The sequence below is a fragment of the Hydractinia symbiolongicarpus genome, chromosome 2 (genome assembly GCF_029227915.1).
Source record: "Hydractinia symbiolongicarpus strain clone_291-10 chromosome 2, HSymV2.1, whole genome shotgun sequence".
Taxonomy (NCBI): Eukaryota; Metazoa; Cnidaria; class Hydrozoa; order Anthoathecata; family Hydractiniidae; genus Hydractinia; species Hydractinia symbiolongicarpus.
In genome coordinates this window covers 13,881,165-13,898,637 of record NC_079876.1, presented here as the reverse complement: position 1 = coordinate 13,898,637, position 17,473 = coordinate 13,881,165, and the positions used below count along the sequence as shown (strand labels likewise).

The 17,473-nt window shown below is 35.5% G+C and overlaps 1 protein-coding gene across 1 annotated transcript; it reads right to left on the bottom strand.

Moving 5' to 3' along the window:
- Positions 1-3,600: 3,600 nt before the first annotated feature.
- Positions 3,601-17,190, bottom strand: LOC130629819 (putative hydroxypyruvate isomerase). Its single transcript, XM_057443181.1, has 10 exons — positions 17,024-17,190; positions 13,323-13,429; positions 12,617-12,693; positions 12,174-12,317; positions 11,913-12,030; positions 11,503-11,572; positions 11,237-11,286; positions 10,721-10,790; positions 9,167-9,301; positions 3,601-5,497 (listed from the first exon to the last, which is right to left on the bottom strand). Exons 1-10 carry the CDS (start codon positions 17,142-17,144, stop codon positions 5,451-5,453), a joined length of 939 nt encoding a protein of 312 aa, XP_057299164.1. The 5' UTR covers positions 17,145-17,190; the 3' UTR covers positions 3,601-5,450.
- Between the last annotated feature and the right edge of the window lie 283 nt (positions 17,191-17,473).

Here is a 17,473-nt window from a genome sequence, read left to right as displayed (position 1 = left end):
GATGACGATGAATACCATCATCTTCATACTACTGTACGCGTGTCCGAAGACGTATTATCCCTATCAGAAGGAGATGGCTCGGGGATAACTACCCAAAATACGAAGAGATTGTTGTCATCGACAACCCCAACGACAAACATTTGGAACGTTTCAAGAACCATTTTGGACTAATTGACATTACACGGGATGACCTGTATGATCTGGTGTGCCGGCATTATAGGACTAGGCAGACACTAATTTTTAATAGTACCCGCAAGAGTAGTATTAAAAATTGTAGGGTTGAGGGTCTACCACTCTTTACCATATTCTGAAGGTACCTGAACATATTCGGGAATAAGCATGAGTTCTTCCGAGACGAAGCTGCGATCAGGACCGTCTTTCAGGTAGTTTAAAACACGACTACCTGCTCCTATACGGTCCAACCTATACATTTTCCAACTCCAGAAAACATCAGTTGCACGTCGTCTTGCATCACCGTGCTCTTCCCCTGGTTAAGTACAATCCATCCTCTGGCAAGGGTTTCTCTTCGGGATATTCTTCGCTTTTTGCGAGCGGTACCTCATCGAGTTTGATAGCTTTGCTGGGCTTAAGACCGATGATGGTAGTCTTGGTATTGTTTAGACTCTTTACGATGGTATACAAGTGCTTCACCCAGGTGCTACTAGGCTCCCCAGAGACTAGCTCCTGCGCATCCTGGGGCTTAACGTATGGTGATATTTGGTAGTGGCCCTCTTAATTTCAACCCTCTTGTCCTCTAACAGTTTCGTTACATCCGATGTCGGAAGGCAACATGTACACGCCATGCATGACGGTAAAATTCACCGGAGTTCGGGCATATTGCAGCACCTTCTAGAATTCGGTGATATTATGCCCTACATTTTCGAAGCGCTGTATCATGGTTTCAAATTTCTGCAGTAAAATCTGCCTTGCTGTGTAGTTGTCAGCATCGGACCCGACTAGGGAGGCTTTGGCCCCAACAACAAGACCACGTAAGCCCTTTTACTTTCACTCAGTTCGGTCAACCTTTAGATGCAAGGCCTTGACTTGTTGGGATGATGAATTTGGCCCAGTCCCCATCAACTTTGGGTCACCATCTCCCGTTTGTCAATGACGACATGACTGCCTTGAATTTGTACAAAGCATCAGGATCTGCTCCATACTCACGGCAAATTTGTGCATATCCCGAGGTGGAATAGGAGTTTTGTACTGCAAGAACCCGTCATCGTAAAGCATGGGTACCTTCATTCTTGCAAGAATACGATGCATGTGGTAGTAGACGTGAAATTTGAAGATGGAGTTGATAAGGGGTACAGAACCCGTCATGTGCTTGGCACAGATGCCTAATGCCGTCGTGGCGCAGTGTGTGGCGAAATTCACCTGGATATTCCAGTAGTCCAAGGCCTGTCATGCCCATCCCAGTTAAACGGGGTCATCAAGGTAGGTTGTTGGGACCTTGATAGCATATTTGCTAAATTCAGGGAATGCCACAGAGATATGCGACTCCGTAGACACGAAAAGATCTTGGTGCTCCAAGTTGGTTACACCAAGGGGCCACTCCCCTCCGTTACTTTTATACTTTGCTTTAGGGTTATACGAATATATGTTCATCCTTTCTTAAAACAAAGGACCGGATCAGAGGGTGACTCAGATCGTGATCATGAATGGTTTATATTGGATAGAAGATATTGCGAGTATCGTCAATAGCAAAGCAGGGCACAAGATCAAGCTTTTTGTCCTGAAAAATGGACTCTGCAGGCTTCGTGTCAGCGATGGGTAAACTGTGGTTATTCATTGACAGCTGCTTGAGCTTTTGGGCCTACCCTACGATCCCGAAAAAAAATATTACACTAGCGGTGACCACGATGCCTATTATAGGAGCGGCGTCTACCACAGATTGAGACTTGTGTGCCCTCAGTTGGATGAAGACGACTGCCTGCTTGATGGTAAAAAGTCGAAGATTCTGGCCTTACTTCCCACTAAGGAGCTAAACGCTTGGGGGATATGTTAACCTGGAGTTTTGATACCCCTGTTTACCTCCCCCTAAAGGGCTCGAGTTCATGTTAACAGACGTCTATCATCATGAGAAGAACGTTACGTTCACTAGGCCTAACTATGTGCCTTCTCATAGAATAAATGAGCGATATCAGCAAACTTTACCCAAACTTACCGAGTGCACCTGCACAAGGTGCTGATATGCAGGATGAGAGCCAAATTTACAGACTCAAAAAAATGGATGATATTGAAAAGTATCTGCGGAATGAAGTTAAGGAGCGGGATAAGCATGCAAAGAAGTTTAAAATGCATGGCACGTGGGTACGCTTCTGCGACCACGGCCTGCTTGGTGTGAGCGTGATTACGTCCGGGCTTGGTATTGGAGCCATTGCCCCTTGCTATAGCGATGGGGGGGCTAATGATTGCAGCCGGGATAGGGCAAGCCGAGCTTAGAAACGCTTCGAAAAGGCTTGAGGTTAAGAGCAAGAAGCATGAGGGCATCAGGCTATTGGCCGAAAGTAAATTCTGTCGTCGATCTGATCAGCAAGGCAATGGAAAACGGTGTGATTAGCGACTACGAGTACAGCCTGATTAGCCGTGAAAAGGAAAAATGCATGCTATTGAAGGAACAGGTGCGGCGCTGTTTTAATGGTATTGTGAACGCCATTAACAAACAAGTGAGAGCCCAACTAATTCGTCGTGATGAAGGAAGGTAGGAGATACAGGATGAAATTTTAAAAAACGTTCGACCTGCGCAGTATGCAAGCGGTATCTAGAATCCCCACCTGAGCATAGAACATAATTTTGGTATATATTTTGTAGGTCTACAAAGCGTATAAAATATATGGTTTTAATCCTCACTTAACAGCCATTCCTTTTTAAAGTCCTTGTATCGGCATTCTATGATATGTGTCTGGGGGTTTTTATCCTGCATATATACAGATGATATAGCCAGAATGGCACTGACTTGGCAGGGCTCATCATAGGGTACTGGCATACCGTGAAATTTAGTTGTGATTGTATCCTTGTAATATTTGAGTTTGGCGTTCACGTAACGTCCTTTTTTACGGGTTCTGTCGTCAATTGCTCAGATATCAGCCCTTCAATTTTGGACCAAATTTGGCGATGCTTCGCAACCCAATCGGGGTATTCTTCAAAATCGAGACTCATTGGCCGCACTGCATTAGCGTTGTACCGGGTGACCCCATGTGCGGACCAGATTTAAGGTGTTTTTACCCTAAGGGCTACTACAAGGTCTCGTGTATGGAACCCTACTACTTACCGTTGATCCAATGGCAGGTATGGGATCTGACACAGTTGATATTTGTAAAGGTAGCAGCAAATGAGTAGAATAGTTTTGGATTTACAAGTTCATTCCCAAATTTCAGCATCTTGTTTATTATATATTTTGAACGACTGCAGAGAATTGCATGTCATCGTACATACGCAACCACCTCCGTTGTACGTGATTGTTTCATTATAACAGTACCAACACAACATTTTACCCTTTACCACAAACCTACGTCCACAGGTACATCTGTCGTACGCATCCAGCATACGTTCAAAGTCGTTACATTCTTCCATTTTATTTACAATTACAAGGACGATCATCTTCCAGGTCATCAAGACTTTCCCTCAAAAGCCTCGATGTCTCATCCATCCATTCACCTCCTCTGATTTTTCTAATGCCAGTGCCAACGCTACTAGTGGCAGAGAGATACCAACGCCAGCTATAAAAATACCGGCTACTGCACTTCCAAATATATTAAATTTTGATTGACAGCTGACGCACATTTATTATGGTATCTTACAGCATGGTTGTAAGATAACAACTTTTTACTGCGATCAAGGGTAAGTCCTTTCATACAAAAATGAGTAGGGGACTTAACCTTGACATGCGTAGATTTTTAGGAATTGCGCTATAAGATTTTGGACTCCTTTTCTGCATACTGTGATGACGTCATCTATTATTAGAGACTTACCCTTACTCAACGCTGCATGATAGGGACTTTACTTCACTAGGCATGGCTAAGCATGGCATGGTGCTGGATTTGTTGTGACGCCACTGCGGAACGCGCACGCGACTGCGCTAGAACATACATTTCCTATCTCTGAGGAGATCTTGGAGTTTTTCAAACTCGCATGTAAAGAATGACACAACATTCTGTTAGATATACACACAATGCATCATGGGAGTAGTTTTAAAGGCACGTAATCACTCTGTAGGCAAGTTGAGGTACCCATTTTATTGTAAAAATTGAAAGATATACATAGGAAAACATTATCCTGAAAATTTTATTGAAAACTGACAACCAGAACATGCTCAAACGTTTCATAGAAATAACAAACTCACCCCAATTTCTCTTCGCATACAGAATCGCCATTGCATTTCATTGCATGAATCATGCGATAATAAACCCACGGCAAAAGCTATCACATGGTTGCTGGATTCATGCCATTACAAAAAAAATAATGACTGAGGGAGAGTATCTATAGCCGTGTTTCCATCGTAATGCTTTTATAAATGTACTAACAAATTTCCGAACATGATAAATGAAATAAATCAATCGAAGTTTCTGTGTTATTCTTTATTATTTCAACGTTATAATTTACTGAAATCAGACTTCTTTGCAACACCGACCTCTTCTTGTTGTTTCTGAAGACAGCTTCGCCTCGCTAGCTTATCGAACTCCATCTCAGTGCTGATTTAAAGTTAAGGCCGTTTGTTTACCTGCGGTTTCACACGAACATTTTGCCACGGCCTGCTTATTACACGAGAATAAGAGATCAAGAAGACCGTTAAATAGCGGCTGGAAAAAACAAACAATAAATTCAAGATATTGAAGTACCATTATTTCCATTTCTAGTAGGTTTTATATCCTCAAATTTTCAGGAAAGTCATAACTCCGTCTGAACTTGAAAATAAATAGAAAATTTGTATATGTTAATTTTTTTCGATAAGGGTGATTACGCGCCTTTAGGGAAAATACTCTGAGTGGTCGGACAAACAAAAAAGGAAAGAAAATTTAGTGTAATTAAAATGTACAATAAAATACTAAATGTCAATTTAACAAAATCGAATTCAAATAAAAATTCTTTTCTAATCTTCGTATATGCAAAACCATGACAATATACCGTTAAAGACCCCGTTTAAAAAAGGTACCAACAGACTAGCGAGATTTATCCTTAGATACAATTCGTGTAAAGACAAGAGTTATAGACAAAAAGTATTTATCTGCGATACTTTTTTTTGTTAAGCGGAGATAGAGCTATGGCTCAGACAAGGCATTGGAAAAGCTAGTTATGAAAAGCATTATTGTCATCGTTTTGTGCAGCAATATAAAATGACAAAATGATAATAAACATACAAGCACTTGACTGGATGAAACAACACATCGAAACAACCCATCGAAACAATATATAAAAACAACACGTCGAAACATATTGGAGTCACAAGTCTATACATACAGGTAAGGTTTCAACCAACTTAAATCTGTTTTCGGACCTATAAATAAATAAATACATGATAAAATGACCGATTATTTCATCTTTTGAAGAAAAATCTTCGATAATAGCGGCAAGTCTGCGAGATTTTATCTGTCAAAGATAATGTGTGAGATGTAAGCATGATAAAAGGTTTTTAGCTTTCATGTTAAAATGGCTTTTCGCAAGTCTCAGTCATCGAGATATGTTCAAACAATAAAATATTGAGACAGGAATCTAAACATAATACACTTACAAAACCCACTGCACCCTTTCCCCTCTTCCCCTCCCCTCTCTCTCCTCCCCTCTCTCCCCTCCCCTCTCTCCCCTCCCCTCTCTCCGCGCATAGTGAACAGTTTATCGTTGCAATTAAGTCTTCTCATTACTACGATTTGCAATCTCAATTTCAAATCACATACATGATGCGTTCTGTTACGAAGTTGGATGCAAAAATAGTGTGTGCACATAAACTCTGTTTATGTGGTCTACAAGTGGCACTTCTGTAATTTAGAGAGTTCAACCAATAAATGTTGTTGCTAACATATTTTTATTTGAGTTGTTTCCCTATTAGAAACTTTAAACAATAAAAACATTCAACAAGGTAAATGGATTTCAAGCGAACATGGATAATTGACACATTTCACGCCTCTAATGACAAAAAATGCCGAATCAGCAAAATCGATAATTTACGCAAATTTCTGATAAAATGTGCGACAAAATCCTCGCGAAAACTTGTTGTAGCTATTTAAAGCCACAAAACGATAAATTCATTTATTTTACCAGTTTCTTGAAAAATATCTAACATTCAATTGATATTCAATTTTTCTTTATGTCTCATATTTTGCATTTTTAGACAGCTTCCTTGCCCCTCCGTCGATGTTTAATTCTTTGCAATAGCTAGATGATACTTTAGGGCCTCCTAAGACAACATACGACAGTTCTGAATATTAAATGTGGTGTTCCACAAACATTTAGAAAGCTGTCTTAACGACGCACCCTTCGTCAGAGTTTACTCGTCATCAATTAGACCTAAGGTATTTGGTGCTTTTCAGGTTAAAATAGTGCTGGCGTACACCTTTTGTCGATCCACAGGTCAAGAATGTCCATAAAATAATTTTTAAATCTTTTAAGTTTTTTGCCGTTTACGTTCAGAATCCACGCGAAACAAGAATTCTCAAGATCGAAGCACACACGCTTTACAATTTCTTCTGTCGATGCAGGCATTAGTAACACCTAGTGCTTAAATGAAACCGATTTTCAAATCGAAGTTTTGTCTTTAAGCTATTTTGTCGAGATATTGCCTGTTTCGCCCTGTTTTAGCTTTTCTGTCGTCCAAAAAATACCGCATCAGTTCTCTGAAGGAGGAGTTAGCGAAAATGCGCTTCACGCAATGTATACACCTGACCCTTGATAAACAAAAGCGGTCAAATAGGCGCTTGAAATAACGCATGTTATTGGAAGTGATTCTGATCCAAAGTTTCATTCCAAACGGGGCTTTGCATGAAACAGGAAGCATTCTATTCTTAAGAAGGTCAGTGTTATATGTTCGCATCTGTTTGGTTATGGAAGACCCACTGATCTTAGCCAACACCCTCACTATATTTAAAAGGATATGGTGAAGAGCCTGTTAAGAAAAGAAAACAACCAAGGGATACACAGGCATTGCCTTGTTCATCCAAAAGCGCAAATTAAGCAGGATATCGGCATCTGCAAAAGACATTTTTTACCTGATACTGTTAGTTCTTTTGATTTTAGTGTCAGTGTTGAGTTGACATCACCATCATCTTTCCTAGCTAGCTTTTCATCAGAAATCCTTTCACCTATTAGCATCCCTAATTCTTCATTACCTATAAGTACACCTGATTTGTAGTGGATCCACCAAATGTCTCAAATGTCTTGGGATGTAACAAAGATAATGATCGTATCAACAAGCAATATTTTTCCTGATTGGCACCGTATAAAGTAAAGTACAGTATTGTACTTTACTTCATACGGTGCCAATCAGGAAAAATATTTATGTTTATTGCCAACCATGTTATAAAAAATTGCAGTATTATCGAAGCTCTAAATCATCTCTTGATGATGTGAAGAAATACAACGCAAGTCCAATAAAACTGTTTTGTCAACGAAAGGACTGGTCCAATTAGGTACCTCTAATTGGAGGATGAAATAGTAGTGACCTTAATGAGAATTCGATTAGATGCACCTGTTGGGGATTTGGCATTCAGATTTGTGATCTCAGCAAGTCATGTTTCAAACATATTAACAAAATTTATCATGTTCCTTAGTTTGGAGCTAGAAACATTGATTTATTGGCTCAATCCTGATGAGACACTGTCGTATAACCATAAACACTCTGCTAGGACGTTTAACAAGCGTGGAGGAATGGGAGAACAGTGGATAGAACATTCTCATAATGTTGCTGCACAATATCAGAACAATAGCACAAATAAAAGTCACTTTGGAAAAATTAATATTTCGAACAAACGGATTTTAACATCATATATATCATCTGCATACGCTGGTTCATGCGACCGATTTATAACTGAAGAAATAAACCTGAAAATTTTTTTAAAATTTGTGGCTTTAAAAAAGGTCGTTTTATCAAAGCATAAGGCACAGTTTATCAGAATTAGTAGAAGAGCAGTTGATCTAACTCCTTTTGTATGTGATTACTGTAACTTACAGAAACATACTTTGGCTATTTCTCCACTAAAAAAACTGTTCCAAGCTAGGCACTGAATGATTCAAATAAATAGTATTTTTTTCCACTCTAATTGTGCATGATTCTTGTGGTAAATAAATGACAAAGTTAGGATTTGTTCTAGTAACATACATTTGATGCTGAATTTGTGTGAAATAAGGATGACCAGGTTTTAAGGTATAGACAACCTCAGATGTATCAGTGATGACACAGAAGCAAGACTTATTCTATGTCGCATAATCAAGCACATCTTTATCACAAGCGAAAATATGCTTGCACGACTCACTGTATCCTGCAACACAACCACCCTTTCAGTCACAGTTTATACACACCCAGACATTATAAGATGTTTCCCTAACTCTGGTTTGTGGCGCAACATTACCTCGAATGAAACAATACTTTAAGCAACTTATAATATTTTTAAAATCAACAATTTTAACAAACCTACAAACATCAGATTATGGCCTTCGTTGCAACCCCTTTCTGAAAAAATGTTTTGGCATAGGCCCTGAGACAATTGGTGGTTATGTCTGGGAAGTGTACAAAGGAATTCATCCGGTTTAATTTTAACTCACTCTTCAGGAAAAGGGATTTTAATATAACCAACAGTTAGTTTCGTTGCTCTTAGATCCAGTATCTCTTTTCTCTTTTTCTCCAAGGATGGTAAAACTGGATGTTCAAGTAGCCGAGCAGCTAGGACTTTCTTAATTAAATCAGCTTTTCCCCCAGATAAAGATATGCCTCGGGAAGACAAATATTTCGTAAGTGCCTCAACATTTCATTTTATTAATTCTTTCTCAGTAAAAACCATGATTAGAACAAATACAATCCAACGCAATCCAACAAGTTTTTCTGTTTACACTAACTTAAAATACCCCAGCTTTCCGTTGATGCATTACAAAACTTTACGGAAAATTCAAAATGATGTCGCTATCGATGAAAAGGTCCATTATGCGAAACAAAATTAGAAAACAAACAACATATTACCACTTGGTAGGTACTCGCAACCAATCCAACCTGTGTAACCGACCTTCAGTAAATGATTGAAAACAAACTGAAAATTAATTTCTCCACTTTGATCAGGTTCATGTCGACCAGGCACTTGACCAATTTGGATATGACCTAGAAAAAATTAAATTACGTCTCTGTACTACACAATACTAAAAGTAATATAACTTTCAATATTGTTATGTTTGCTGTATGTTCTCTATGAGGCAAAAGGGTGTCTGGGAGTAGTGACAAGCAATTTACTGTGTTTTGTCCATAGTTTGTCACTCTTGATTTGAGAAGATTAAGAATTTTTATTAAGATATATTTACCTTTGTAAGGAGATTTTAGGAATTTTTTGTATTTTTTAAAGGAAGTTGATATTACTTGAGGAGAGATTTTAAAGTTAATGCCATCAGTGAAGAAGATAGCATTATATGACCAGTTGTAAAACTGAAATTGAAAAATCTACTTCAGGAGATTTGAAAGGTTATGAGTAAAGTAGAAATTATATCTGCATCCATGTAAAATTTTATGTTTTTAAAACTAAAAACACGTGACAAGCCGTAAAACTAGATTTAAGGGGAGATTTAAGGAGAAAGATGTAAAAAATCTACTTTTATAGAAAAAATAAAAAGTTTTCAGGAGACACTGGCAACCCTTTTTCCTTAAAAAAATGATTTTTATTGTTGTTGTGAATGTTGTGAATACAAACTAACAAATAACACTGTGAAACTAAAAAACAACGTTGACATGAATTTGTAAACAGAGGAAAAAAGAAAATAATATCGATCTGTATTAATCTGTTATTTTAGGTAAAGAAATTTTATATAAATACTGGAAAATTTTTAAATATTTATAACGATAGTTAGTTTATCTGCAAAGTTTGCACCACACGTTTTTTACACAATATGCGTTCGTTTTTTTTCGTCACAAAGTGTAAACATCTTAAACTTAAAACCACATACGAAAACTAAACTTTATATAAAGGAAACCCAGGGTGTAAAATGATGTTGGACTTATATTATAGAGCTTAAAAAGTTAGCTAACAAGTCTTTTTAAATTTTTAAAGCTCTTTTCGTTCTCAAGATATTCACATTTAAACAATTTCAGATTTAATTATGCTGCATAAATTATGATGTCATATTTAAGTAATAGCAAATTCTGTCAATTTTTCTATAATTTTAGACCTGTTAAGGGATGTACATTAAAACTTTATCAATGCATAGATAATATATAGATGAATTGATTAACATAAATTTTGTTTTGCAAAAATGATACTTGTTTGCTCGTCCCGAGCTGCCTAATTTTTTGCTGCAAACCCCATAACTTGGGATCTGCATGTCGGTTTGCAATCAAATTTTGTAAGTCAACATATAGGGCTTTTACTGCAAACTAAGTCAATCGTTAGCCCCTTTAAAATGCATGGGTTCCACCTGTTTTCAGACTTTCACCAGTCATACATATCTCAATATCGCTATTTCGTGCATATTTTAGCACGACATCACTTAATGTGACAGACAAAGCACAGTTAAGATGTAAACGCAAACATACCAATGAAATCAATATTTTCTGAGATAGTGTCTGCAATATTTCCATGAGTTCTTTGATGGTGATATACATCCTGAAGTGGAGAAAGGTACACATTGTGACAGAAGGAATATTTCTACTTGTAAAATGCTTTCTATAACTCACATATTAAAATCATAAAATTTTCATCAAAATTTCAGTCATTTATAAGACTTCAAAATTTTAGAAATTTCAAGGAGGACTTAAGAGGAACTGGGGTCAAATTTGGGCTGATTATTAAAAATTCCATTAACTAATACTTATTAATCATCACTTTTGTTGCATGATGAACGCATGCTCAATTTTTATTATTCAAGATTCAAATCATAGGTTAGTTAGAAGATTTTAGAACTGTCATCAAATAAAATGGGGAAGGGGTTGAAGATGGGTTTGAAGTTGCCATAATAAAAAGTCACAGTAAAATAAGCCGAACTCTTAGAATTATACCCACTGTTATTACAGTAGACAGCAAAAACCAACAAAGATATTTAAAAGACTTACTAGTTGAAGAAAAACGTTCTTGCAATTTAATGCTTTTAAGATTTGCAGAGCTACCAAGAAAAAAGAAAACAGTCTAGATCCTTCTGACAACTAATTAAATCCAGTCTTTTAAGGAAATAAACTTTTGTGATATCAAAAAATCACTGCAAAATTTTCGGAATTAACTTTCCAGAATCAAGAAAAGTATTTTAAGAAATTTTACCAGGGATAAAAAATTGTAGATCTAAGAGCTCCGAAATTTAATGGTGCAATTTAATATATCTGACCTTGGTCTGTTCGTGTCAGAAAATAGTTTGGTATGGTTGATATCGGCTCAATCAATAACTTGATGTTTTCCTAACAGATATACCAACTAACTAAGAAATAAGCATGCAGTAAGGTTAAGGGTTTAAAACGGGGAGAAACGTGGGCTGACAGGACTGTAACTATGTTTCATTACCAAAGGTACGTTTTGCTTGACAGCACAAGGCGATTAACAGTTAGCGGCCTGCAGTCTTGACTCAAACCTGGATCTTATAATTACAAAAATCCTTTCTTTTTACACAACTATTCATTTACTCAAAGCACTTAGTGCTGTTTTACAATATTTTACAAATTCAATTTTTTATTGATGTTTTGAAATGCTATATACACATTATTGTTACTATTGGCTAATAAAAGAAGTGTTACAACCTACCAACTCCAATCTTTGTGATGCAAACTTTAAATTATTTAAGTAGGTTTCCTTATATGACCTGCTAATTTCTTTAGTGATATTTAACCCTTCTGGATATTGGCCAGCCATTATATGCATCCTGTGAATAAAACATTTGAAAATTAAAATATAATTATTATGCGCAAACGTAAGCACAGATTTTCTAGAAAAACAATGAGATGTACTTTTACAAACAACTTTTATAAACTGTTTTAAATTAAAAGTTGAAGTGCAAATAAGTACCTCTTGCATTTCAGTGCATTACAATACTGAATTGAAAGTTCAAGACATTGTCTAAACTCATCTGCTCTAGATGGTACTGCAGCAATGCCATAATTGTCTCCTGAGAGTAAAAATTTGATGAGCCATGAAAATAAATTTCTGTATCATCAACAAAGCTGTAGTTCTCATCTGTGCAAATCCACATATACAAGTCAGAGTATTAACCATGTTGAACATACGTATAGAATTTAATTTGAGCAATTAGTTATTACTTAATATCATGGAAGACAAGACATTCTGGACATGCATATATAATAAACACTAAATTTTTTTAGTAAGAAACTTATTAGAGCAGAAATACTTCTACGTAGCTAAAATGTGCATAATTTATCTGACTTTATGACACAGAGGTAATGCATTAACTGACATCAATACATTAAACAAGGTTTTAGTGAATCCATCACATCAGATTTAAGTTTAAGCCATAATAATTTAAAAACATATTGATATAATTGATGACAACCAAGTGACTAGGGGCCACCTGAGAACAAAATTTGGTTAACATCCTAAAGCTGGGCAAACCCACTGGTTTTATATTCGATGGGTTGATGGTGTCGTCAAAATACACTTAAATTCTAAATCCTTAAATGTACATCAAAACACACATGTTCTTAATAATTTGAACTAGCACCTTCAGTATATACTTATTAAATTTTTTGATGTTTACATGGATGCTTAATCAAGAGGAGGACCTAAAAGAAAAGCACTTTTTTAAACATTTACGAATTATAGAAAGAAAAAAGATGTTTGCCTTACTTACACAAAATTTAACAAGAATTCTTCAACAATAAATCAAAAAAAGTAATTTTAAAAACTTGAATGTAAACAAAAAAGAAAATGACTTTACATATAGAAAGTTCCTAAATCATAAGAAATAAAATAAAATCAGGTATTATATATATATAAAAATGATTTTTATTTACTTTTAAAAAAAAGTAAAATAAGTTACAATTTAAAATATATATATATACTTAAACATTCATTTATTTTCCCCTGTAAGGCTTAATATGGCTGCTTAACAGAATATGGACGTTTGTTGAACTTGGTGGGACATTTACAAGTATTTACTTAAAAGCACTAACAGAAATCATAATAAAGTGCATCTCATACCTGAGAGTTTAGCAACACTTGAATAATGTTGGAATTCTCCTTCACAGAAACCAACTCACTTATAGGAATAGCGTATATTTCTGCACCACACTCAACACCTCCAAATCCTAAAACAAGATGATAAGTATTACAGGAAGTGGGTGACAGGTTAAACAAAATGGATGGTTTTTTATACAAATAATATTTCCTAATATGGTTCAGAGTAAAAAAATTCTAATGTTTGAATAAATCTCATACTTTTTATGCCGAATTTATTTTCTGTTTCTTTTCATTTATTTGCCTTATGTTCATTTTTTCTTAAATTGATAATATATAAGTATATAAATAATATCTTAAATTTCACACACCCTGTAGAAGTATCACTTAGGTTTGTTTGCTGTGTGATATTTTAAAAATGTTTAAAAATATTGATATACTATTTTCCAACAATAACATTGGAAAAAAGCGGTAGTGAAGTAACATATTTTCATTAGACTATTTGAAGTATTATAAATGGTTTCATTATTGTTGTACACATATAATGGTTCTACCAAGAGGTTGCATGTGAGGGAGGTCAAAGCTGTTTCATTCGGTTTTATTAGTTAAATACTGAAGGTCCACTGAAATATGTCAAGATTCCATGTTTAAAATGATTATGGTCTGACGCACAAATTGTTTGAATCTTTTACATGATGTCTGCTTTTTATAATTTTTAAACTGTTGTTTGCTGATTGACTAGTTAGAATGGTATAATAGTGCTGGCTGCAATAACTAATTGCAATAATTAAATATATACCATAAAAATTCATAAACCAAAATAAATTTTGTGCAACCTAGGCATAATCCACAGTGAAGAAGATGATTATATAATACTTTTTTCATGAAAACCTGACTTTAACTATATTATGATTTTGCTAAATGCTTTAAATTGTACGTATGTGTGTATTTCTTTTTGAAAGCTAAAGTATTGTTAATATAGTGAGGGAGGGTAATTATTACGCCGGAGGGTTGTTAAGTTAAATATTATGCCCTAAATTTACAAAAAATGGAAGTAGAAATCAACTGTAGCTATCTCTAAGCACATTTATACTTCCATAATTATTGTTCCATAATCAAATATATAATGCAAAGTTAAGTATTCAACTGATAACTGTAAATAATTCACCAAATTATCATTACATTTTCCCGCTGATAACAAGTTTTTATCATGTCTGGGCAACTTTCGCTTTTATTCCGATGGAAATACCATTCCCGCTTATTAACATTATAGCTTTTAGAGTCGCCATTTGTTTTGATTGGATACTTATGTATCCAATAGGAGAGTAATAGATATCAGTTTCATGTTGATATGGGGGAAATTTTTACGCTCCGATGTCAAGGTTGAATCCAAGTTACCAAGTGACCTAGACAATTTAATTACGCCAAGTTGTATGGCTAATCTTATTGCAGTGTGTTTATTAACTTGCTTACATTGGAAAACACATTTTTTACTTCTTATAGATGTAAACAATAACACATTTGAAGTACCTGTTGTAAAAAGTTATTGATGTTAATTATTTATAAGACAGTTAATGTTTCTTTTTCAGAGCTTAGTTGTATTATTCACATACAGTGCAGTTGCTGGTAAATCGCTTAATTTTACAGTGTAATAATTTTCCTCAAAGGCGTAATAATTAATAAAATTATGCTCAATGAATTGCGAAAAAGTGTGGAACAAGACAGTTACGAGCTAACAATTCTTTTTACTTTTAAAGATGCTACCATAGCCTTTACAATTTTACAACAAAGGTAATTTAAGTCGATTGCACCTAACAGAAAAACAAAGTTTTGTGATATGACGTTATCATTACCCTCCCTCACTATAATGTTTAAAAACATTGTTTATAATATATGTATAATAATATAAGTAAGAAATCGTTGTCGATGCAACAATCTGCTATTAAAGATTATCTAAAACAAAGCAACAACTACGTTCTGTCTCTTGACAATTTCAGCATTCTTACACATGGGAATAACCGTTTCTCACTTGAAATCAAAGAGAGCCTTTTCATCTTGCGTGATAATCCTGTACTTAATAATAACATCAGGTCAGCACCATTGTATTTATTTGATTAGGTGTAATTTTCCATTGTAATAAACATGCCCATATTATGTTAATTGTGCACCTTTGCAAGAACATCTAATCTATATAATAATACACCAGTTCCGTGTGTCTGTCTGTCACTTTTGCAAAGTGGATTTTATTCCTTACAATTTTCTTTTTCAAATTCTATAAAACATCGCCTATAAAATTGTTTTGTAATTAATGAAACTTTACCGTTAAAATAGTATTGACGTCAAAGAAAAGTATATTAAATTAATGAAGCCATTACAGTGCGCTTAAAACTTTGAGGCCAAATAACTTGGAAACGAAGTGGTGACGTCAATGTTTTTTCACCGCGTGGGTAACTAGGGATAACCTGGGACCAATTTGGGTAAGTTTTTCAAACCTGGGTCCCCGAATCCGTTTCGGAATGGACGGTTTGATGACGTCATCAAAAAACCTTTAAACCTTGATATCTCTGCAACCGTTTGTCAAAGATACATGATCATATACATTTTCTTGATCAGCATTTCAAGATCTATACGATGAAGGCAACAGGTATACAAATTTCTAAAAAATATATATTTATTTTGTATTTGCACTGCTGACGTCAGCAAAAAAAATAAAACAACCTGTTTTTCCATTGTCCTTCTGCCTAAGTGGATTACTCCACGGGATTTATCGAGTAGTCTATATAATAATACTCCAGTTCTGTCTGTCTGTCACTTTTGCAAAGTGGATAAAATTGCTTTGATAAAGTCTATAAAATATTGCCTAAAAATTTGTTCTGTAAATTAGCAAACTTTGACGTTAAAGCAATATTGACGTCAAAGGAAAGTATATTAAGATTAGTGAAGCCATTGAATTGCACTTTTAAATTTAAGGCTAAATAACTTGGAAACGGGTGGAAATAACTGACGTCATCTCCTGCGTAGGTAACTAGGGATCACCTGGGACCAATTTGGGTAAGTTTCCCAAACCTGGGTCCCCGAATCCGTTTCGGAATGGACGGGTTGATGACGTCATCAAAAAACCTTCAAACCCTAATATCTCTGCAACCGTTTGTCAAAAATACACGATCCTATATATTTTCTTGATCAGCGTTTCAAGATCTATACGATGAAGGCAACAGGCATACACATTTCTAAAAAAAAATTGTGTTTTGACATGTCTCTGCTGACGTCATCAAAATTTAAATGACGGTTGTTTTTCATTTTTATCCTGCCCCTGTGGATTTTTCCACGGGCTTTATCGACTAGTTTATATAGTATTAAAATATAGCTATAGCTAATAATATTTTTTTTTGTTTGGTTATTTTCCAGTTAGCTTTTCTAATTTACAAGCTAATAGGTAAGCTATGAAAATAAGATGCAGTCGTTCTTTCTCTATTTCTCTAGCTATATTTCTGTCTGTCCTCCCTCCTAATTTATTCTTATTTAATCCGAAGTAATTACCATGGACACTCCGTCCATTTAAATTTCACATACATTTGTCCCTTTAAATTGGGTTGTACCCTACGCTTGTGGTAATAAGCATAGCGAGAAGAGGGTTTTTGGGAGCCTTCTCTCGACCTTCAAGATGCATGAATAACAGGCTGCTTACAGTTGCAAAGAAATGTAGAAGAAAAACTGCTTACTACCTGCCTCCTTAGCAGCTGCATACCGCTGTTTAAAATCAGGTATTTCAGGAAAAAGGAATGACAGATTTGCAGCAAAATTAAGTCTTGAAATATGACGTGCAGCATGCTGCATGGCTGCCATTTTTAATGTTTACATGGTCTTGATTATTTGTCTTTATTATCCAAATCAAATTTTAAGTGTGGTGAACAGCCCAAACTTCTTTCCACAGCTTCTTTGAATTTCCGCGCCCGAAGGCGTAGGAAATTCTTTAAAACCGTCGTTTTTTTCTTTCGGAGCATTTTTTGAGAAAAAATCGACCCTGGGATTTCACGTTGGTCCGTCACAGATGTAAACTTCGTACCCAAGCTCCTTAACTACTGGGAAGTCTAGTATTGACGCTTCAGGCCAAAATTTGTATTTGTTTTCGACAAAATTTGGCACAGTTAACAAAAAAAGTATGCTGAACATAA

Coding starts and splice junctions, on each gene's coding strand:
- LOC130629819 (XM_057443181.1), bottom strand. CDS start 17,144: ATGGCAGCCATGCAGCATGCTGCACGTCATATTTCAAGACTTAATTTT. Junction 12,694..13,322: donor AAGTGTTGCTAAACTCTCAG/GTATGAGATGCA, acceptor TTTTGTTCTCAG/GTGGCCCCTAGTCACTTGGT. Junction 12,318..12,616: donor GGCTTAAACTTAAATCTGAT/GTGATGGATTCA, acceptor GCTTTGTTGATG/ATACAGAAATTTATTTTCAT.